The 24,941-nt window shown below is 38.7% G+C and overlaps 1 protein-coding gene across 1 annotated transcript in view; it reads left to right on the forward strand.

Annotated features, from left to right (window-relative positions):
* The first annotated feature begins 14,038 nt into the window (after nt 1-14,038).
* The window catches only part of OCA2 (OCA2 melanosomal transmembrane protein), a 621,653-nt gene continuing 610,750 nt past the window's right edge, over nt 14,039-24,941 (forward strand). The window contains exon 1 of the mRNA XM_043996561.1: nt 14,039-14,310. Coding sequence (XP_043852496.1) covers nt 14,039-14,310 — 272 coding nt within the window. The remainder of the gene's footprint in view (nt 14,311-24,941) is intronic.

Here is a 24,941-nt window from a genome sequence, read left to right on the forward strand (position 1 = left end):
AAGGGTTGCACTATGAGCTTATTTGCAATGACTGCTATGTTAGTACTAGTTGTCCTGGAACAACCACAGAAGCAGTCACTCAGGGGCTTTTTAAAAGTTGCTCTCTGACATTGAAGCCTAATGAAAATCTTCCCAAAGTTTCCCTAGGTCCCAAAGACAAAGTCAGTAAAGTCAATCAGTAAATATTAAGTGCCTTCTATGTGTCAGGCATTGCACTAAGTGGTGGGGATACAAAAAAAAAAAGGTAAAAGTATTCCTTGGTCTCAAGGAGTTCTTAGTCTAATGGGGGAGACAATATGCAAACAACTATGCACAAACAAGCTATATACAGGATAAATTGGAAATAATCAATTGAGGGAAGGCTCTAGAATTAAGAGGGATCAGGAATACTGTTTCTCCTTGAAGGAAAACAATAAGCCAAATGGAAAATGAAGGCTGAATTCTGGGCAACCAAAAAGCCAGTGATGGTCCCAGAAAATAGACACAGTGATGAAATTTACCTTCCTTCTGATGGCAGGCCCATGCAATGGGATTGACTAGCATAGAATGCTGTATGCATCTTCAGGTGTTATCATTCCATCAGGTGTTTTCATGTAGCTGTTTTTCTTTGTTATAATAGAAGGTTCAATCTATTGGAAGGAGTGGGTATTTTCCCCAGAAATCACTGTGATACAAAAGAAACTCAGGGGTGTGTTGGAGCTAGATCTAATAGGTTTGGAGTTGATTGTTAAAAATTGCAGTGTAAGTATTTATACCTTGGAAATTGGGCAAATTGGCTATGAATCAGAGCTTGCTTTATTGTTTTGTTAATTGTCTAGATTTTAAAAAGTGATGGAGAAAATGTTAATGATGCAAATTAAACTTTGAGATGTGTTTTATCTGTACAGTTTTTTCTTCATAGAAGAGTCCAGTTCTTGGTATTAACCAGCACACTCTGGACCAAAAGCACCATTAAAGCATGTTTTATAGAAATCAAGAGGAAAAAAACCCCACAGTTAAATGAAACAGCTGAATTAGGCTATACTAAGCTAGCATCTCCATGGGGTCACCCGGGTATGATGGTGTGCTAACATTTTTCCACCAGGAAACTATTAACAAGGCTACAGACTAGATCATAAGGATCACTTTAATAGCTCCCTTATATATAAAGGGAAAATTTCACTTCACTGGCCTAGTAAATCTCACTATGTAATAGAAACTAACAAGCTGGGGGACTGGGAAAGATCTCATGCAGACCATGGCACATGAGCTGAGCCTTTAAGGAAGCTAGGGATTCTAACATTGTGGGGAGGAAAAAGAGAATCCCAGGTATGGGGATCAGCTTGTGCAAAGGCAGGAAACAACACGTCATGTATGGAGGACATCTGGTAGGTCCATTTGACTTAAACATAAAGTGTGTGTAGGGAAGTAATCTGACATCTGTCTGGAAGGACAAGTTGGACCCAGGTTATGAGAATCTTGAAGGGTCAAATAGAGGAGGTCTTGTTGTTGAAGCTTCCCAAACAGGGTCTTGATGTGAGACTCTGACTGTTGTTCATGGCACTGGACAAAATGGCTCTGCAGGAGAGTCTGAGGCTGGTGACTCTGTAGAGCCCTGTTTCACTTAAATCTAATTCACTGCAAGTCATGACATTCTTTTCCTTATGCCTTGGTCCTCTTTGAGAAGGAAGGACAAACAACAATCAACATTCTGTGAGTAAGAGCTATTCCTTTGGAGACCCAACTGGCAAGCTCCAGTTGAGCAATGGAGTTCCTTCCTTCCTTCCTTTCCTTCCTTTCCTTCCTTTCCTTCCTTCCTTTCCTTCTTTCCTTCCTTCCTTTCCTTCCTTCCTTTCCTTCCTTCCTTTCCTTCCTTCCTTTCCTTCCTTCCTTTCCTTCCTTCCCTCCTTCCTTCCCTCTTTCCTTCTTCTTCTTCCCCTCCCCTCCCTTCCTCTCCTTCCTCTTCTCCCTCTGTCCATATGGGAAAACATACCCTTACCTGTGGGTGCTCTGCCCAAAGGAATATAATTTTTTATTGCTTAAACCTCATCAGATGTCTTGGGATTTATGGGCTAGACTTTTCCTTTTTTAAGGACCATGCCCTAACCCCAAATCACTCTGGTTCTCGTTGATTGGCCAACAATACGTCTCAGCCCAAGCCTCATTTGGCCATTGATTGGCCTCTTAATGTCTCAGAGTGAGTATAAATAGCAATTGCTTCTGTTTTGACCAGAAATGCTGAGGGTCTTCCCCTCCCAGATTGATCATCCATCTGTCTATCTGTCTGTCTGTCTATTTTTGACTAGGTAAAATAGCCTCTTTGCCTCATTTCCTACTTAGCCTTAGTCACCGAATGGGTATTGCCTCAGGAAAACTGAGAGCTGGGAAAGACCTTAGCTTAAAAAGGCCAAGGTCTCTCACTGTATCCAGGGCCATCTCCAGTCATTCCGATCTACATTTTGCCCCTGGACCCAGATGACTCCAAAAGAGACAATGAGGCTAGTGACTTTGCCTCACTTAAAGTGAGACTCTGTCTCACTTAAATCCAATTCAGTGCTGGTTATGCCATCACCTCCCCGGTGTCATGGTCCTCTTCGAGAACGCAGGACAAACAACAAGAACAACGAGGATTCTATGGTTATTAATGTTCTTGGTCACATGGCACTTTGTATGTAGACATCTAAGTGGGACAGTGGATAGAGCACTGGGTCTAGAGTCAGGATGATCTGAGTTCAGATCCATCCTCATACACTTACTAGCTGTGTGACCTTGGGGAAGACATGTAACATCAGTTCGACTCAGTTTGCTCCTCTGTAAATTGGGGATAATAACAGTGTTTATTGTCCAGGGTTGTTGTGAGGATCAATTAAGATAATATTTGTAAAGAGCTCCCCACACTGCCTGGCACATAGTAGTTGCTATAAAAATGTAGCTTTTGTTGTTGTTGTTATCATCACTACACAGATAGGTTAAAAGCAGCTTACCACCTCTGGAACTATATGTTGTTTGCATTGTCCAGCATGGAGAAAACCCACTCCTAAATGTATTTTTCTTTTTTTCTATTTTTGTAACCACTAGGGGTCACAACAGGTTTAGGCTTATGGTCTGATGAGGTCGATTTTTATAAGGTCCAGTTTCATAATGATTCTTTTTTGGAGCTTTACTTACGAAACATCAGTGGCTCATGATTACATCATCATGCCATGAACAAAGGATCACAAGGAAATACACAAGTCAGGGTTCTCCACGGGTGTTTAGAAGTAAGATTAGAGCAGTCGGAAGCAGTCTTTAATGGAATAAAAAGAACTCAGCCAGTAGCACCCAGCTGATAAGGCAGGGCCAGAATAAGGACATCCATTTTCCTATGTCTGCTTTTTCCCCCTGATGTTTCCGGCCACATGAGCAAGTTCTTTCAATGAAACAAACACACAAACGTGGTCTTAGTTTTCACCCCTTGGAATCTTTGTTGGAGGCTTGGTTTTGGGAGGGGAACTGCAGATGTCTCATTAGCCACTGTGGTCACACACCGATGTTCCATGTGTTGGGTGGGGGAAAGGAAACCCCACCATTCTTCCAACTCTTAGGGTGTCTTTTTTCCCCCTCTCTTGAGGGTTCTCTCTCTAGTCCCTTCCTAAGTGAAACTCTGCCCTCCAGTCTTCCTCTACTTGTTAGCTTCCTATTTTCTTGAGCTTTGAAAAAAAAAATACTACTCCCACTGTCCCTGAAAGGAAGCCAGTCTGAAGTCTTGCCAGAAGGATTATTGTACTTTATTTTAAAACACACAGAAAATATACTCCAATAAATATGAAAAAATATTTCCATACTTGAAGGAAGTAAGCTCAATTCATACTTTGCAATAAATAGTTTTATTTTGTTTTGTATGCTAAATTAATTCAAACTTTAAGCTGTAAACACAAACCAAACGAGTAGAAAGCTCATCCTTTTAACTATTTTTTTTTGTACTGGGCCCCTTCCCCGTTATCCCCAGGATTCCTAATAGTAAGGAGTTTCAAGAAGTTATCATTATCATTTTCTTAAGAGTCTCTGGGCCTTGAGAAAAGAAATACACAGCCTGACTGTTCAGAGATAGACAAGTATAGCAGAGATGAAGAAAAAGGGTCAGCTATGATCTGAGAAAGATAATAGAGTATAAGGGTCATGAACATTTTGTTTCTGTACCTATCAACTTTATTTTTGCAAAGTCTGGTAGTGGAGATAAAGGGCTACTCTAATCACTAGACTCCTGACGACTCTCCTTATCAATTTAAAAAAAATAATTAAATAGAACATAGTTGGATACTGGAAAAAATAGATATGGACATTTATTTAATAGTATAGTGTTTACTCTTTCAATTTAAATACAGTGTAGGGTTTTTTGTTACATGCAAGGAAGATTGGCATAACACGGCAAGTATAATGCTATGTAATAATACAGTATAATAATACTGATATATTACTTTAATACAGTATAATAAAGTCAAATGGGGTAGTAGGATTATAGATTTACTGTGTGGAAGGGACCTTTGAACTTGATTTCCACTTCAACACCTCATTTTACACATGAGGAAATAGAGGGCTAGAGAAGTTAAATAATAACATGTCCAAGATCATACTAATACATTACTAAGCTGGATTCTTTTCCTTTGATTCCTTTCTGACTAAGTGCAATTTTTTTCCTTTAACCCACGAGCTCTAGATTTTGGCCATAATGTTCCTGGAAGTTTTCATTTGGGTATTTCTTCCAGGACACAAATGGAGGATTCTTCCTATTTTTTTTTCAGGGCAATGAGGGTTAAATGACTTGCCCAGGGTCACATAGCTAGTAAGTGTCAGGTGTCTGAGGCTGGATTTGAAATCAGGTCCTCCTTAATCCAGGACTGGTGCTTTATCTACTGTGTTACCTAGCTGCCCCCAGATTCTTCCTATTTTTACTTTGTCTCCTGGGTCTAAGAGATCTGGGTAGTTTTCTTTTAAGATTTCTTGAGATTTGATGAGTAGATTTTTTTTTTGTCAAGAAGGTAGTCCAGTGATTCTTAAATTTTTTTTGTTTTCTAGATTAGTTATTTTTGCTATATCTTTTATTTTCTTCCATTTTTTCAGCCTTTTGATTTTGTTTTAATATATTTTTGTTGTCTCATGAGCCATTAGCTTATATTTGGTCTCTTCTAAGTTTTAGGGAATTTGTGGAATGGGTAAGGTTTTGTATCTCTTATCCCTATCCTTTAGTGTCCTTATCTGTGAAATGGGTGTAATGATACTTATAACACCTCACATGATTGTAAGAGAATCAAATGAGATTTCAGCTATTATGATATGATTTATTCATGTAATGGGATACACCTGCCTATAGTGGGGGGTATCTTTGGAGGATGCATATATATATATATATATATATTTTTTTTTTTCTCTTCTTGATTTCAGTCTGCCACATGGACTTTTGGGGAGTTAGTTTTTGACCATCTAATTGACTAAGGAGCCAGAAGAACTAATGATTCGTCAGTTGTTAAGCCCAAACTGAGTGGGAGCTCTTTCTATAGCTCTTCAATTCTGGCTCAGCAAACCCTGAGTCTTCTGACTCTATAGCTGGAAGATTTTTCTTGTCATCAACAAGCACAAGCCCTTTTCTGTGTCCCCCATCATACATGGTCAGAAACTGGTTCCCCCAAATTCCCCATGGTAGATTGAAACCAAGCAGAAAATATTTATTCATTCTCCAAAGACTGACCCTCCGTTGGCCAGTCTACTTCCATTATACTTATTTTCAAGAAACTTTTCTTTTAAAAACTTAGAGAAATATAGATTTTTCTTAGAAAACTAATTCATGAAATTTAGATTTACTTAATTTCTCTATATCTGACTTTTTTCTTTGCTCTCATTTTAATTTTAGGAAAAACAAGCTTCTCCCTTTTCTTTGTCAGTTCAATGAAACTTCAGGATTTTTTTCTTCACTTCACCTTTGCTTTGACAGATAGGATGGGAAATGGCATTGCAAAAAAGATGAGTTTTCATACAAACTCGAAGGGGAAAAACAAATAAAAGAGCATTTCCATCCTTTATTGTAATTAGCATTCATTTACTATATCTGACAGAATGCGATGAATCAACCATCATTTACTTCTTTCGGTGATCAGGTAGGTGCTCATATGTTTGGTTGATGGACAGTCTGTCAGGACACTTGAATTTTTATCCTGGCTCTGTCTCTAACCTACATGACCATAGGCAAGTCATTTCCCCTTTCTTGGCTTCAGTTTTCTTAACTTTAAATGAGAAGATGGAGATAGATGATCTGTTTCCAACGTCTTTTTCTAGTTCTAACAATCTATGGACCTCTCTATGCATTTTGGGAGAGGCTTCCCACTAGGGTGCAGTATGAGCTCATTGTTCTCAGTCTCAGAGAAATTTTGAGACCCGAGGAGGGAGCGTCGAGAGAGAACAGGAGAGAAAAGGGATCTAGCAGAATTCCAGAGCTTGTTATATTTTCCATTTTGTAACTTTGGTAAAAATCTTGGTTTACTGCGATTCTTTAATATTCTGTGTGATGATACCAAAAATTTATGACCTCATCTTTTCACTCTTCTGTCTATCTGTTATACCACAGATGCTGGTTTTGGAAGTTATCAGTAAAGGGATTTCGACATAACAATAAAAGCTTTATACTCCTTTGCAACACATTTTGTGGGTAGAGCTTTTGTTCATACCTTTATTTCAATTTGTTAAAAAGCTTCTGTGTACTTCATGGACCTTGGGGACCTTTGTATTATGTACAAATGTGGTAAACAAATTAAATGCTGTGGATATAAAGTAGCAGGACAGAAGTACCTTGTCAGGAAAAGGAATACTAACCCATAAATATTCCTTGTGGTCTCTGGACCAGAAGGCCAACCAAAATTGTGAAGAAAAGATGTGGGCCAAATGCTCTAATTTCTAATGTCTTTGTTTCCCTATGTGGAGGGCTCACAGGTCAGTTTTAGTATTACAGGGTCATAGATTTAGAGGTGGAAGGAATTTTAGAAGCTGTAGAGTTTACTCCTCTCATTATATAGATGAGGAAATAGAAGCTCAGAGAGTTCAAGTGACATGCCCAGAAAGATTAAGGCAGCAAGGTGGCACAGTGTATAGAACGCTAGCCTTGGAATTAAGAAGACCTGAATTCAAATTCTGCCTAGAACACTTGCTATCTGTGTCCATATGGACATGCCATTTGATCTCTTCCAGCCTCAGTTTCCTCATCTGTAAAATGGGGATGAATAATAGTACCTATGTCCCAGGGTTGTTTCAAGGATCAAATGAGATGATATATTCAAGCAATATGAATGTTAGATTGTTTTTTTTTGTTTTATTGGGGAGGCGATTGGGGTTAAATGACTTACCCAGGTCACAAAGCCAGTAAGTGTCTGAAAATGGATTTGAACTCAGGTCCTCCTGACTCCACCTAGCTGTCCCAGTGGTTTTTATTATTGTCAATGGTCACATAGGCAGTAAGTGTCTGAGGACAAACTTGGATACAGGTGTCCTTCCTAATAAACCATGCTGTGGGGCTGGATCTATAGTGTGGATTGCTGGAGGAACCTGACATATAGAAATAGTCTGAAGAATAATTTGGGGGAACTGAATTTGTTCCAGAAATATTTATATGTTCACTAGTTCTTCCCCCTTCTTCTTCTACTGCCCCTCTGCTATCCTTCCATAGCCCCTTCCATATTTTCCTTTGTAGCTGTACTTTTCTCTACAGGGGTATCTTCCCTATATAGCTGCCTCTCCCACATCTTCTTACCTTCTTAACCTTGCCCTTAGAGTCTACTCTACTCTGTGCTTGGAAGTCTTTTCCCCCAACAGTTCATTTCTTCCATATGTTCCTTTCTCTATTCTTCTCTTCTGTCCTGTCTTTATCTTCATACTCGGTAATGCCTTTTTTTAGCCCCAAGCTAGAAACCTCAGGGTTCACCTCATCACTTTAAAAATATAATCTATTTACAAATTCTTTTTTTCCCTCCCTCTTTACATCGTCAGAACCTAGAACTTTCTCCTCATTTTTACTACCATGGCAATTGATTCAACCTTTTCTCAGGATCTTCCACTCAGCTGTCAATCAAGTAATAATTATTAATATTTATAATTAATATTTATTAACTGAACAACTATTATTATTTGCTTACTTAGTCCAAGATTGTAGTAGGCAACTGGGTGGTCTAGTAGATAGTGTGTCAGACTTGGAGTAAAAATCCCTGAGTTCAAATTATACTTCAAGCACTTATTAGCTACTGGAATCCTGGGAAAGTGACTTAACCTCTGCCTTACTCCGTTTCATCACCTGTAAGATGGAGATGGTAATAGAATCTAATTTCTATGGGTGTTATGAGGAGAAGATGAGGTAATACTTATAAAGTTCTTTGAAAACCATTAAAAGATTACATAAATGCTAGTTATTTTCTTTATTTTTATCATATCTATCTATAATTATGTCTTATTCCTTACTAGACTTTAAATTTCATGAGAATAGGGACTGTTTTACCTAATTTTCTTTCTCCTTAGCAGCTAAAAAGTGATTTTTTTCCAGAGAAGGCAATAGTCAATCTTGAATTAAAAAAAGAAACACATATTGATATGTAATTAATTACATATAATTTTAAATATACAATTAACATAATTATACTGCAATATATGTATGTAAGAGAAATCTAAGATCATTGCTTCCAAAGGAATTTATAGTCTTTTCAGAGAAATTAAACCCAGCAGCTAATTAAAAAGAAAAATAGAGAATGATCAAGATATTAGGTAATGGAGCAAAATTAAATGTAAATAGGTTTTAAAAATGTAAGGTCTGGACAATAGCTTATGTGGGCAATCAAGAAAAGGCATGATATTTATTGACTTGGGTTCATCAGGAATGCATAAGTGAAACTTAAAAGGGGTCTTGATGAATTGGTAGACTTGAGGGAATTTATTTATTTATTTTTGGTGAGGCAGTTGGGGTTAAGTGACTTGCCCAGGGTCACACAGCTAGTAAGTGTGTCAAGTGTCTGGGGTGGGATTTGAACTCAGGTCCTCCTGAATCCAGGGCTGTTGCTTTATCCACTGTGCCACCTAGCTGCCCTGGGAATTTCTAATAGCCTAAGCAAAGACAGAGGTATTCTCAAGGGATGGCAAGACTGCCCTGGCTGTTGTAGAAAAAAAGTATATTTTGGGGAATGGTGGGAGATAAGGTGTGTGTGGGGGTAGAACCAGGTGGATGGAGGCCCTTTAATACTGGGGGAGGAATATGACCATTATTCTCTGGGTAATGGAATCCATGGCAGGTTTTTGAGCAGGATGGTGACTTCAACATCAGTCTTCTTTGCTTCAATCAGTTCTTGCCAGTCAATCAGGCAGTCAACAAACATTTATTAAGGATTTGTCTTATGTCAGGTTCTGTGCTAAGTGCTGGAGTTCAGAGAAAGGAAAATACAAAGTTCCTGCCCTCAAGAAGCTTAAATTCTAATAGGGGTATAACATTAAAAAATGTACTTATACACTTACATATAGTGTAAATTGAAGGTAATCTTAGAGAGGAGTCATGAGCAGTGGTGTTGGTGGTTTTGGGGAAACCAAGAAAAGTTTCCTAAAGAAGGTTGGATTTGAGTTGAGTCTTGAAGGAAACCAGGGAAGCCAGAAGGTGAAAATGGAGTCACAAGGAGTTGGACATGACTGAAAATTACTGAACAACAAAACGTTAAGTATTATGGACTACAATAGGCAGCTAGGTGGCACAGTGGATAGAACACTAGGCCTGGAGTCAGGAAGACCCATCTTTGTGCGTTCAAATCCAACTCACTCGGACACTTACTAGCTGTGTGACTGAGTAAGGCACTTAACCCTCTTTGCCTCAATTCCTCATCTGTAAAATGAGCTGGAGTAGGAAATAGCAAACCATTCCAGTATCTTTGCCAAGAGAACCCCAAACGTGGTCACAAAGAGTCAGACATGACTGAAAATGAATGAACAAAATGTAAGAAGGCTAGAAAGGTAGGAAGGGGCCATGTTATACAGGGATTTAAAAGTCAAACAGAAAACCTTCTACTTGATCTTGGAGTTTATAGTAAGCTACTGAAATTTATTGAGTAGGGGAGTGACATGGTCAGACCAATGTAGTCTCTGTTTTTTTTGCATTGACTAATTATCATTCATAAAGTTCTCTGATGGCTTCCTTATTGAACTATGAATCAACACTAAAATATCACTTGCTTCCAAGTCTATCACTAGGCTTCTTGGGTCACCTCATTTTTTTTTTTTTGCGGGGCAATGGGGGTTAAGTGACTTGCCCAGGGTCACACAGCTAGTAAGTGTTAAGTGTCTGAGGCTGGATTTGAACTCAGGTACTCCTGAATCCAGGGCCAGCGCTTTAACCACTGCACCATCTAGCTGCCCCTGGGTCACCTCATTTTTAAAATTTCCTACTATTTTTTATCTCTGGTCTTCTCAGAAAATTCACTGCCACCTTTATTGCTTCAACCCATAGTCGACCAGTCTTCTTTCAACTTGTTCAGTTATTCCTGGAAAGCTCTACCTTAGCCTCACACCTTTCCAGTTCACCAACCTAAATTTTTGCAAGCACTCAGAGGAATCTGAAAACCTCTCTCCTTAGGATGACTCATTTACTGGAGTGTTGGTGATATGCCTCTTCTACTCAAAACTCATAACTCTTTCTCTCTTCATCACTCCATTCCCTTATCAAGCCCTTATAAACCCTTTGAAAAGCTTAAAATTCAGAATGGGCACCATGAAATAATCGAACTGTAAGGCTTTGAGGTTGAATCTAGAGGCCAAATTAAAACAGGGGATAGATACTTATAGGTACTTTGGTCTTCTCTGGGCAGCACGTTGTATTTGGAATGTTGTCATCACGTTAAAATGGTGACATCTATTAAAATATTTTTCGTATATTTCTATGAATTGATGTTAAGTCCAGGAAATTGTGGGCATCAGTTTGGAATGTGGTAGTTGTCTGGTTATTATGCAGTTTTTTTGGCTAAGTTCACCTTATGCTCTATATTTATAATGTGAGGATTTGTTGTTTGCCAGTCTATTAAAAAGAGTGAATTTCTGATTTGTAATTCTAGCTATCAGGTTACATCTCGATAGATATTTGATAGGTTCTCAGTTTAGTGATGTGTTCATCATTGTCTCTATCATTTCCTTGTGTCATCTCCTTTGATCACTAAGGCAGTGCTGCTCAAGGATAACCCTGTTTTAGTTTCTGGTGTCCAAAAACTTGTTCTGAATTGCATTCATAAACCCTTCCCTTTCCACAAACAAATCTATATAACTTAAGTATTTATTTAAGGCTTCATCAACATATTTTTGGCCAAGTTCATGCAGATGTCACTTGTTAATTCCACTCTTGGTTCTTAGTTATTTCATTGTTTCCATCTAGTAGTAAAACACTTTCAGTAAGCAGTCAACAAATCCAATGGTGTGTGCCTGTTAACATTTTTTACTATTGCTTGGTGAAGTGATGTCTTCTTATTCCAAAAATAAGGTTTTTGACCCATTTGTCATTTGCTTTAAGAATGTTGATCAATTCTCTTACTTTTTTGTACAGAGGTGTTAGTTTTTTGGGTTTTTTTTTTTTTTTTGGTGAGGCAGTTGGGGTTAAGTGACTTGCCCAGGGTCACACAGCCAGTAAGTGTTAAGTGTCTAAGGCTGGATTTGAACTCAGGTACTCCTGACTCCAGGGCCAGTGCTCTATCCACTGTGCCATCTAGCCGCCCCTGGTGTTAGTTTTTTATAGTTGGCTTAGGGTGATAAAACATGTTTTATAAATATTATATAGTGCTTATTAGGATATTTTCCGATCTATTATCATTCATTTTACAGTTACAAAATTATACATTGACTTGTATTGCCTAGACATTAACTTTTTAAACCGTTCTTCACATTCAGCTCTAACTTCAGAATGCCACCAAGTCTCCTGACATATTTATCTATAACTTTCTCCTTGACAACTTAATGTTCAGTTTCTCTTTCCTGGAAAAGAACAAAGTATTTGCAGTTATTATCTTCATTCATTGGTTCAATGTGACCTCAGGATTCACGATAGAATCTTTCAGTCTTTATCTTTCCTTTGTATCAATGAAGAATTTTCTCTTTAAGACCAAATGACATTTTGATATCACTGGAGAAAGAATCCACAAGATGAAAGAATTGTTACTTTTATTTTGGTGAAGCCAAAATAGTTTTGTGTCATTCATATGTATCAAATAGTTAATAAGATATGACTTCAAGTCCTTTCACATGAGGCCAATGAGTTCTGCTTATAAAAGATGATAATAGGTTTAAGGGTAGGCAGAACCATAATAGGCTTACATTTTCCCTGAAAAATGCCATATTTTATGTGAATAATGTATTTGACATCCTGTTGGTGGTAGAGTTTGAGAATAGTTTTCTATCTGGACACTAAATACTCTAGTATTCTCACTGTAATTGGGTCAGTTTTAGATATTTGCAGTATGTAAATAATCTATGAGTACAGAAATGAGCCAGAGGCAATATTCAATGAAGTTATTATGCATGTTATGCTCCTTTTAGGCAGCTTGCTCAATAACTATATTATTATTATTTTTACATCCCAATTTAGTCTTCCCCATGAGATCACCTGCTTACTACCTTTGATTTGGAAATTCAAATAAACAAGCATATTTTATTTTATGACTTTAGTAGCAGGAAGATACCTTAGTTAAAATAATAGGAAAATTTAAAATGAATCTTGCATTCTTCTTTTACTAGGATGTTCTCAGCTGCCTTCCCCATCTTGTCCTTTTTCTTTTATGTTATTATTACAAACCTATAAAAATACAGAAATAACAAGAAAAGTTTGTGAATGGGTTCCAAATACCTGACTCAGCTCTCTTTCTAACCAGAATCACACATTGACTTTTCTGTGATGATTAAAACTATGAGAGACATAGTTTCTGGGTAATTTAATCATTTTATTAATAGACCATTGTGTTATTAGTAAAAGGATAGTCATTTGGCTATCTCTCTGAGACCAAAGACTCCTAGTGGCAGTGGGGTAACAGATAATATTCCCTTCAAAGAGGAGGTGTTCCTGAGGGATGTGTAATCATCACCTCTGATTGGTCAACTTAATTTGGTGAGGCAATTGGGGGTTAAGTGACCTGCCCAGGGTCACATAGCTAGTAAGTGTTAAGTGTCTGAGGCCAGATTTGAACTCGGGTCCTCCTGAATCCAGGGCTGGTGCTCTATTCACTGCACCACCTAGCTGCCCCCTGGTCAACTTAATTTGGAGATAGGCTATATTAAAAAGAAGAGCTGATAGCAGACCACCACTCAACCTAGGGCTAATTATTACTCTTCACTCCAGACCAATTTTTTATTGCCCTAACAAGAATTTAGAAGGGTTGTTTTTATCTTACCAAGATCCTTAGAGGTTTATAGGTGTGACTAGGGCCAAGGAGAGTTGACTTGATTTGATCAAGAAGGACTTTAGAATGGAGGAAATCAGGATTGAATCTTCAAGATATTGGTTAGAAAATCATTTCTAACCCTTCTCACATGGTTACTAATTTCACTCAGGGTAAGCATGGTTCTCCCTAAAATTACTCATCTCAGAAGGTCTGAGATAATCTATGAGATAACCTGCTATGTTTGAGCAGGCACAAAACACATTACTGTGTAAGTACTTATGGGTTAAGTAAAAGGTGTTTTACCAATGCAGGTCATAGCAGTTTCATATGCTGCTATGTGGTCAACAATACCTAGGCTACTGGGTGATAGATTTACATGATGAAGACTAATCTGTGGAAAATTCTGAGTCTGAATATTAATATACCCTAACTTCATATTAGCCCTTAAATTCAGAGGCAATTTGATAGTAAACGCTTGATCCAAAGGGATTAAATTATTAAAGTAAATCAAAGAACATCATAATCAGCCTCTCTCATCTGTAAGATAATCTCATGGCACAGAACTCTCAGGCTAGAATTGTATAATGTGATACTGACAGTTGGATATATGTATATTTTTGGATCCATTTTTAGGTGATAAGAACTGCATCAGAAATATGTACTTGGAGAACAAAGATGGAGGAGTCATTTCCAGAGAGCTTGAGATGGAATTGAATCAAACATCAGCTCCAGCTCATGCAAATGTACATGGACATATGGGAGCTGAACCAGTTACTGGCAACTTTAATGAGCTGAGGTTACTGAAGGAGTTTCACAGGATAGCAGCTGTTCAAGGGGAGTCCCAGAAATCCTCTCCCAGTGCAACAGAAGAAGATGACTGCTGTATTGCTTTGGATGATGACTTTGGCTCTCTACTCATGCAAGAGAGGTGAGTTAAAAAGACAACTAATTCTGTTTCATCTAGCGGAGATTGTTTTTGTTTGTTGGCAAGATTGATACATATTGTGTTTTAGTTAACACCCTCTGGGACATCATGCGTTTGGTTGGAATCTTCTAAGAAATTTTATGACAGTCTTAAAATGTTTTCATAAAATGACTAGCTCAGCAGAGTTGCCAAATACTAACTTCCATACCAGTCTTGAGTAGGGTTTCTCCACTTTCCAGAAATACAGTTTGGTATTTGCTTAATCAATGTTGGCTTAAAAATTAAATTAAGCCACATTACATTAAGAGGACAGAAAGGAAATTAAAGCCACCTTAGATTAGGAAAACAGAAAAAAATATGATTGATAAAAACCGACATTAGCGTTAATAAAGAGAAGCAGCAAAATGTAGTGGATAGAGAGCCTTCCTCATTGTCAGGAAGTCAGGATTCAAGTTCTTGATGTGACCTCTGACACATACTGGCTCCGTGATCCTGAGACAAGTCTTTTACCTTTTAGTGCATCAGACAATTCTCTAATGCCATACATTACAGAATAATTGATGACCTGCATTGGTAGAACACCAATACGATCCCGGGTCTGTACTCTTACTTCCTGCTTTTCTTTGTTCCTTCTTTCTTTTTCTTTTCTTCCATCCCTCTCCCTCCCTTCCTTCCTCCCTTCCTCCCTCCTTCCCTTCCTTCCTTCTTTACTCCCTTCCTTCCTCCCACCTTCCCTTTATCTCCCTTCCTTCTCAAAAATAAAGGAAGTTCAGAGATCATTGAGTTCAACATTTTCATGATTAGAAATGACCTGTACAATGTTATCGATAAACATATAATACACAACCTTTCTTATACTTAATATTCTATGTATATTTCGTTTCCCATGATAGAATGTAAACTTCTTAAAGGTAGGCCTAACATAGAAGCACTTAAGAAAATGCTTGGTGGATTGAATCAAACAATAAATTTTCAGGTGAACTCTGAAACCATGCACTATAGTCAACTAACCTTTAGTAACTCTAGTAGAACATAGGGACACTTTATAAAATTTCACTAATATAGACATGTCTGTGGGAGTCTAAATACTCCTTTCCCTCTGAAATGTCAGGATCTTACTCTTAAGGGGAATTCAATTGCTTTTGTAACCAAAGACTCAGGAAATGAAAGATTTCTTTTCAATCTTTCCCATCTATGACAGTGTTTTAAACTGAATAGGCTCTCAAATGGTTACAGAATGGCTGATTTTAATTCAACCAGAGCATCTGATTGTACATTCTTATATGTGAGAGAATCCTTGTGTTTCTTTGACCTAGAACGTTTATCATTGATCTCCTTTTACTTAACCCATAAGTACTTACACAGTAACGTGTTTTGTACCTGAAAGTAACTATATTGGCTTTTGTGAAAAGTGTTCAACTCAGACTTTTTGTGGTTAACCTGGTCTTCTGCCACAATGATTTTGGATTAAGGAGGAATCGTAGGATTTTAGATTTAGAACTGGAAGGGACTTTGGAGATTATTTAGTCCAACGAACTCATTTTATAGCAGAGGGAAGTTGAAAGGCTTGGAGATTTTAAGTCACTTGCCACAAGTCACACAAATGGTAAAGGGATAGAAATGGGATTTGAATCCAAGTCCTCTGACCTCAACTCTAATGCCCTACTCACTATATATTTGTAAAAAGGAAAGATTACAAATTACATATACTCAGGATATTAAAAAAGGGATCTCTCCATCAAGTCCTAAAACCTAAGAGAATCTACTTGGGGCCTGAGACTCCTTGACCTCAGAGGAATGCAATTTTTGTTCCTTTCTTCAGTTATTGGTTTGACTTCTATTGTTTGACTGGATTTATTGATTTCATTGGTATAAGGGTCCCTAGATTAGGAGTTTAGCACTAGTAGAACTTCTATGCAATTTATAATTTTACAGAGCTCCCTGGGGTGATGAGAGGTTACTGTGATATATATGCCTAGGGTCACATGGCCCATCAAGATAACCCAGGTTATCTTGATTCCGAGATTTGTGCTTTATCCCCTACATTAGTCTGCATCTCATAGTCTCATAGCAAAGATGATGGACAACCTCTAATCCCAGGGTATGTATTACTTAATGAGTAGGGACAGAAATGGGCCCACAGAACTAAGTCAGAGAGGACATCACTCAAAGCTTTTGCTGCTCGGTAGAATCTTCTAGAACACAGATGTCAAACATAGGCCAGGGGTCATATGCAGCCCACAATACTAAGTGATGCCAAATAAGATTAAAATGTAATTCCCATCTGATTTTAATTGTTGATGAATTTTTTTTTAAAAGGGGCAGCTAGGTGGTGTTGGGGCAGCTAGGTGGTGCAGTGGATAGAGCCCTGGCCCTGGATTCAGGAGGACCTGAGTTCAAATGTGACCTCAGACACTTGACACTTACTAGCTGTGTGACCCTGGGCAAGTCACTTAACCCCAATTGTCGCACTAAAAACAAACAAACAGATGTACATAAAATGTGTGGTTTTCTAAGTCAATTTGTGACCTGCAGGGATCTTTATGTACAGTCTAGTGGCCCCCTTTTCTACTGAAGTTTGATATGACTATTTAAAGTATAAATTTCACTGGTATTTTTTTTTGGTGGGGTAATGAGGGTTAAGTGACTTGCCCAGGGTCACACAGCTAGTAACACTGGTATATTCTTATTCTTATTATGTGTTTTTTAGTGAGGCAATTGGGGTTAAGTGACTTGCCCAGGGTCACACAGCTAGTAAGTGTCAAGTGTCTGAGGCCGGATTTGAACTCAGGTACTCCTGACTCCAGGGCCAGGGCTCTATCCACTGTGCCACCTAGCTGCCCCCTTAAATTAAAAAAAAATTTTTGTTTTTGACTGGGCAATGAGGGTTAAGTGACTTGCCCAGGGTCACACAGCTAGTAAGTGTCAAGTGTCTGAAGCTGGATTTGAACTCAGGTACTCCTGAATCCAGGGCCGGTGCTTTATCCACTGTGCCACCTAGCTGCCCTGATTGGTATATTCTTAAAGTATTCAGGGTCACGTCCACTTCCACCCTATCAAGAGAGATCAAAGTAGGACTATGGTGGAAAACAGGGACTACTCTTGAGACCAAATCCAAAACACAGCCCTTTTTCTCCCCCTGGAATAGCTACTTTAAACAGGAGTGGAATTTCACAGGTTCTGAGTAATTCAGCTTTTAAAAAATTAATGAAGGACTTAGAACTCACCTCATACAGTTGCAAGAAAAACCTGTATGCTGATCAGTATGGGAAACATTATGAAGCATAGTAAGAATGCTAAATTTAGAGTCAAAGGGCCTAGGTTCAAATCTCAGCTTTGCTTGTATAGTCACTTAAGCTGTCCCTTAAACTCTTTATGCCACAACGTTCCTCGGTTGTAAATTTAATAAGTTGGACTAGTCAGGCGTTCTAAATCTAAAATCTGTGAACTTAATATATTTTTAAAAAATTGGTAACTGAATTTCAACATAATTGGTTTCCTTTGTAATCCTCTGTATTTTAGTTTGCATGTTTAATTAAAAACATTGTTCTGAGAAGGGGTCCAGAGATTTCACCAGACTTACACAATGAGATAAAGAACTAACCCCTTGACTAACTAACAGGTCTTGTAGGGAGACAGAATAAGATGTAATACTATCCCTTTGTTGTAGCTAGGTGGCTTGGTGGATAGACTACTAGCTAGAATTGGAGTCAGAAAGACCTAAGTTTAAATCTTGCTTTAGGCATTTACTAGCTATGTGACCAAGGGAAAGTCACTATTTCTTAGAGTCTCAGTTTCCTCATCTACAAAATGGGGATAATCATAGCATATAATTCACAGTATTGTTGTGAATTATTTTTCTTTGAAAAAGATAAGGAAAAACATATATTTCTTAGTTTTTCAACCAGTTGGCATTTTTGTATTCCTTATTTTCTTATTTAAAGGTGTATTTATACACCTGTGTATTGATTGTTGTGAGGATCAAATATAAAGCACTTAGCAACACTTGAGCTACTATATAAATATTAGCTATTATAATTGTTAATATCATTAATATTTTTTCTTAGATGGGCCTAAAGAGACCTCTTTAAAAATTTTTCTACTGGGGCAGCTAGATGGCGCAGTGCATAAAGCACTGGCTCTGGATTCAGGAGTACCTGTGTTCAAATTTGGCCTCAGAAACTTAACACTTAACTAGCTGTGTGACCCTGGGCAAGTCACTTAACCCCCATTGCCCTCCAAAAAAAATTTCTACTGCTTCATTTTTCTAATGAAACCACTACTTCTCTACAATTACCCTTCACTTCAAGCCCTGCTTGTAAGGGGAATGGGCTATAAAGAATGAAATGTGGTGATGAATCTATGAAAGATTTTGTTAAATACAAATGCAAAATATACAAATTTTGAAAAAGGCCCTGTCCTTAAGAAGCTTGTAATCTAATGGGGGCTGGGGCAGGGGAGGAAGGTTGGAACAACACACATGAGGAAACTGAAAAGAGGTTGGGGTAAAGGGGGGTTTCTATTGTTCCATAGATACCTCTTCACCTTGGAAGTTCACTCGGCTCCTGGACTCTCACATTGGAAGTACTCTTTGCCCAGAGGATCATCTTTGCATTGGCTGATTCCTCCCAGAGCCTCCAATTTGAGGAGGAGTCTCAGGACAAAGATTTTTTTTCTTTTATCTTTCTCTAGGATGGACTGTTGACTCATGGGGAACCTTCTCATCCTCCTTTCTTCCCCCTTTTCAGGGGAGGAAAAATTCTGCATATATCAAATAAAGAAAAAAATATATGATTATGAAAAAATTCAGATTGTTTTTCTTGCTCAGTGGAGAACTTCTTTTTTTTCAGTGAAGAACTAAAATATTTTCTTAGTGTGTTTTTAAAAGATAAAAAATAGGTACTTTGAAAATAATGAATGTTGGTCTAATTATTTATATAGTGCTTTATGGCTATAAATTGTGTTCACATAAGTTCTTTATACACTGGTATAGGTAGTATAATTGTTATTATACCTATTTGCCAGATGAGAAAAATGAGGTGGACAGAACTTAAGGGATTTGACTAAGGTCACACTGCTAGTAAGAAGTAGAGCTGGAAACTGAACCTACATTTTCTGTTTAGAATTTTATTTTCCAAAATATATGTAAAAACAAATTTTGACATCAATTTTTTTTTAAACTTTGTGTTCCAACTTCTCTTCCTCCCTCCCTTCCTTCCCACCCCCACCCCCAAGAACTCAAGCATTTCAATATAAGTTATAGATGAGTAGTTATTAGGCTGTGAGAGAAAACAGTTAAAAAACAAAGCTTCAGATTAAGGAATTGTCAAAGAAAAAAATTTTAAAAATGTGTTTCAATCTATTTTCAAATACCATCAGTTCTTTCTCTGTAGATGGGTTGCAATTTTCCTAAGTCCATCAGGGCTATGTTGGATCATTGCCTTGCTGAAAATAACCACATGCTTCCCAGCAGGTCATCTTACACTGTTGCTGTTATTTTGTATACAGTACATTTCACTCTGCTTCAGTTCATGTGGGTTTTTCTAGGTTTTTCTGATAGCATCCTGTTCATCATAACTTTTATATAGTACCTTAAACTTGACAAAGAATTTTCTTCACAATAGCCCAGCAAAGTTAGGTACCTTACATTTTGCTATTATAGTCAATCATCATAACTTCCCCTCCATCCTATTCCCTTCCCATGAGATTTACTTTATTTTCTATCTTATTTTTCCCTATTCCTCCTCAAAAGTATTTTAATTCTGACTTCCCCCTCCCCTGCTCTATGTTCCCTTCTTTCAGCCTTCCCTCCTTATCCTCTTCCCCTCCTACTTTTCTGTAGGGTTAAATAGATTACTCCTCCCAATTGAGTGTGAATGTTATTCCCTCCTTGAGCCCACTATGATGAGATCAAGACCCCTGAGCTAATTCTGTTTTCTTAAATTTTTCTTCCTACCTCCCTCCTCAACCCTCCCTCTGAAATCAATGAATTCAATATGTCATACTTGTGCAGTTATGCAGAACATCTTCACCTTTCTTGAAAGTGTTTTGCTTTTTACTGCTCTCTCCTCTAATCTGCCCCCTTATCTCCCTCCCCTTCCACTTTCCCTCAGGGCAAAATATATTACTATACCCACTTGAGTATATATGTTATTCCCTCTTTGAGTCAATTCTGATGATAGTAAGGTTCCCTCACTCCCCCACTCCTTCCCCCTTTTCCCCTCCTCTCCATAAGCTTTTTTCTGGTTTCCTTCATGTGAGCCACCTTTCCCCAGATCACCTCTCCCCTTCCTCCTCCCCCAGTCTATTCCTCCTATCCTTCAACCCTATTTTAAAGATGTCATCATGGGTTAGCTAGGTGGAACAATAGACAAAGCACCAGCCCTGCACCCAGGAAGCCTGAGCTCAAATTCGGCCCCAGACATAAGACACCCCACCCTGTTTGCCCCACAAGGAACAAAACATAAATGCTTTACAGATATCATCCCTTCATATTCAGTTCACACCTGTGTCCTCTATGAATTCCTTACTGAGAAAGTTCTTATGAGTTCAAAGTATTATCTTCCCATGTAGGAATGCAAACAGATTAATCTTTTAATATCCCTCATGATTTCTTTTTCCTGTTTACCTTTTTATGCTTCAATAGGGTCTTGTTTTTGAAAGTCAAATTTTCTATTCAGTTCAGGTCTTTTCATCAAAAATGCCTGAAAGTTCTATTTTTCATTGAAATACCATTTTTTCCTCTGAAAGATTATACAGAGTTTTGCTGGGTATATGATTCTTGGCGGTAGTCTCAGTTCCTTTGCCCTCTGGAATATCATATCCCATACCCTCTGGTCCTTTAATGTAGATGCTGCTAGATCTTGTGTTATCCTTATTATAGCTTCACAATATTTGAATTCCTTTTTTATCTAGCTGCTTGCAATATTTTCCCCTTGACCTGGGAGCTCCAGAATTTGACAATATTCCTGGAGGATTTACTTTTGGGGTGTCTTTCAGGAAGTTATTGGTGGATTCTTTCCATTTCTATTTTGCCTTCTGCTTCTAGAATATCAGGGCAATTTCCCCTGACAATCTCTTGGAAGATTCTGTCTAGGGGCAACTAGGTGGCGCAGTGGATAGAGCACTGGCCCTGGAGTCAGGAGTACCTGAGTTCAAATCCAGGCTCATACACTTAACACTTACTAGCTGTGTGACCCTGGGCAAGTCACTTAACCCCAATTGCCTCACTAAAAAAAAAAAAAGATTCTGTCTAAACTCTTATTTTGGTCATGGTTTTCAGGTAATCCAATGATTTTCAAATTATCTCTCCTGGATCTATTTTCCAAGTCAGTTGTTTTTCCAAGGAGATATTTCATATTGCCCTCTATTTTTTTATTCATTTGGATTTGCTCTGCTGTGTTTTGGTTTCTCATACAGTCACTAGCTTCCATTCATTCAATCCTAGTTCTTAGGCAATAATTTTCATCAGACAGCTTTTTTACCTCCTTTTCCATTTGGCTTTTCCAGCTGTTGACTTTTTCTCATGACTCTCCTGCATTGCTCTCATTTCTCTTTCCATTCTTTCCTCTACCTCCCTAAATCTTCCTTCTATCTCTCCTAATTTCTCTTCAAAGTCCTTTTTGAACCCTTCCATGGCCTGAGGCCAATTCATATTTTTCTTGGAAGCTTTGGATGTAGGGGCCGTGAGGTTGTTATCCTCTTCTGAGGGTGCATGCACCTTGATCTTCCTTGTTGATAAGGAAACTTTCTATTGTTCTCAACTTTCTTTGCTTGCTCATCTTGCCATTTTTACTTGACTGTGGGGCCCTACTTCCAAGCTACACTGTCTGAAGCTTCAGAGGGTCCCAGGTGTTTTGGTTTGAGGGAGGGCAGGTTTTTCTCTCACCTGGCCTGTTTTCTGGTCCTAAGGTAACCTCAAGCCAATTTGCTAGTTAACCAGCCAGCAGAGTGCTGATGTGGTTCTCAGCTTCCATGAGTCTGTGCCCCTCCCCAACCTGGGCCTCCCTTGGCTCAGGATTTCTTCCTGCTTCCCTGCTGGGGTGCCATAGCTGAATTCCTCCTTAGGTCCCACAGACACTCCTGCACTTTCCCCCCCGTCAGCTGTTAAGCACTCTCACCTAACAGTAAGCTTAGTTGCAGAAGATGTCAGTGCTGCAGTTGATTCAGAGGCTCGCGGGTAAGTTCGCTGCATGTGTGGGTTCTGTGTGGGTGTGATCACAGGGTTGGACTCTGTTCACAGCCTAGTACAGCCACCTTTTTTTTTTTTTGTGCGACAGTGGGGATTAAGTGACTTGCCAAGGTCACACAGCTAGTAAGTGTCAAGTGTCTGAGGCTGGATTTGAATTCAGGAACTCCTGAATCCAGGGCTGGTGCTTTATCCACTGCGCCACCTAACCGCCCCCAGTACAGCCACCTTTAATCTGGAAAATAATCTCAGGTGTCTTTTTGTGGGTTTTGCTGCTCCAAGGCTTGTTTTATTGTTGTTTTGGGGGTAATTGAGTCAGGAGCTCTGTGTGTTTAATGTCTTTCCTTCTCCATCTTGGCTCTGCCCCTCTACATTTGAACCCACATTTTCTGAGCTCATATCCAGCACTTTTCCCATTATATCAGTGCCTCTTGATTATTATGTGCAATAATGAAATGGATATTTAGGTAAATTTAATACATTTAAGCATTTATTACAGTTGGTATGAAGCCTAAAATCTGGTAACTGCCCTCAAGGAACTTAAATTTTAGTAGGGGGGGGGAGTAAGAGAAACAAAACAAAATAACATATATTGGGAGCATAAGATTTAAATAAAAAATCCTTGGTGAAAAATAAATGAGTTTCTAAAAATTAATTTATTAAGTGCTTATTAAGTACTAAGCCATTCCCTGGGCTAAGCATTGGGTATACAAATGAGAGAGAGACAGAGATAGACACTCCTTGACCCCAAGGAGCTTATATTCTGTATCTCTTGTTATGGATTTACTCTCTCAAGTCTTACTCTCAGTGGCAAGTAGGAACCTTTAGAACTTGGGTGCTAGAAGTCCTTTCAGGGTTTTAGGTGGCAGTTCTGAGGAAGTGGAATTGTTAAAGTTCATGATCCCCCACTAGTGTCCTTCTCTGCCTTACCACCATGATTATCGGTGGATATAAAAGCAGTCAGCCAATCAATTTTTAGAAATGGGATATTTATGAAAGTAGTATAGTAAGAATAGTTTGTACAAAACACCTTCCCTGAGGTTTCTGACACACACCCATAAGTACATACAGGGTAGAGAAGAATGTGAGGTTAAGCTTAGAGAGCACATGGGGCAAAGGGTTAACTCACTGTTCCTAGTTGCTGGAAGACCTTTTCTCTCCCACATTCTGGTGGTTTTACTATGATCAGAGCACACCTGAAGCCTCTGTCCTCCGCCAGCTGCAATTACTTCTTGCATATGATGTAATACAAAGAGCTCTTGATTTAGAGTCAGAAAACAGGTTCAAATCTTGGCTCTACCACTTACTAATTTCCTTATCTGTAAGCAAAAAGGGTTGGATTAGATGATTTCTATGGCTCCTTACATCCTTAACATTCTGGTATTATGTGACCTATAGGTCTATGCCTACCCACCCTTAACAGAAGGCATAAAGAGGCCAGAGGTCAAAATTATATTGCACTAGTCAATAATAAACATTTATTAAGTGCCTACTATCTGCCAGGTGCCCTAGGAACAAACTCATTTCTTCATTCTGCAGGTTCCTTGGCTGGCAACATTTCACTCTGCCTGACTCTCTGGACCTTTGCTTACCTTGACCACTGAGACCTGGTTGCTTGACACCTCTATTTTGACCTCTTACAGAATTTTGCCTGGTTTTTGGCAAATGATATTGCAGACTGCCCTACCTTTTTCTTAACTCTCAATTCCCAGAACCTTGTCCAATTCCTGCCTTTGCATAACACAGATACCAAGAAGCCAGATGTTGACCTCTTGTTTCCCACACTCTTTTTTGGGGGGAGGGGGCAGGGCAATGAGGGTTAAGTGACTTGTCCAGGGTCACACAGCTAGTAAGTTTCAAGTGTCTGAGGCTGGATTTGAACTCAGGCCCTCTTGAATCCAGGGCTGCTATTTTATCCATTGTGCCACCTAGCTGACCCCTTGTTTCCCACACTCTTGACTCAGATATCAAAACTGTTCCCTTTGATGTCAAAGCCCTACTGCCTTGACTTTTTAGTTTTTGGACCCTGGAAACTTTTGGCTCTGGAAACTTCCAAACCATATAAGCCTCTTTCCTTAGATTTGAAGGCTGCTTTCAAAAGGCAAGCAGTTACACATAGAATTGATGAGGACTTACAGCTCTTCAGAACTGCTTATTATCCCCATAGCTACTTAGAAAGGCTCAGGATGTATCCTTGATGCTGGTGTTTGAGAAAAGATAGTGTGTGGGTGTAGAGTCGAGCAGGATGGTTTGAGAGGATCTAGAATGAGTTAGGAGGAGTGAATTGGGAATCTAGGGTAAAGGGAGTATGCCTGAGTATGGAGAAAGAGCTGATGTGAAGGAGTATGGAATAAGTGGGCAGGTAAAGAGACTGGCCCTTTACACTTGTGCCTGCTGTTGGGTCTTAGTGCCCTTCTGTACAAGATGCTAGTTTTGGGGAAACATT

The sequence above is a fragment of the Dromiciops gliroides genome, chromosome 3, assembly GCF_019393635.1.
Source record: "Dromiciops gliroides isolate mDroGli1 chromosome 3, mDroGli1.pri, whole genome shotgun sequence".
Lineage (NCBI taxonomy): Eukaryota > Metazoa > Chordata > Mammalia > Microbiotheria > Microbiotheriidae > Dromiciops > Dromiciops gliroides.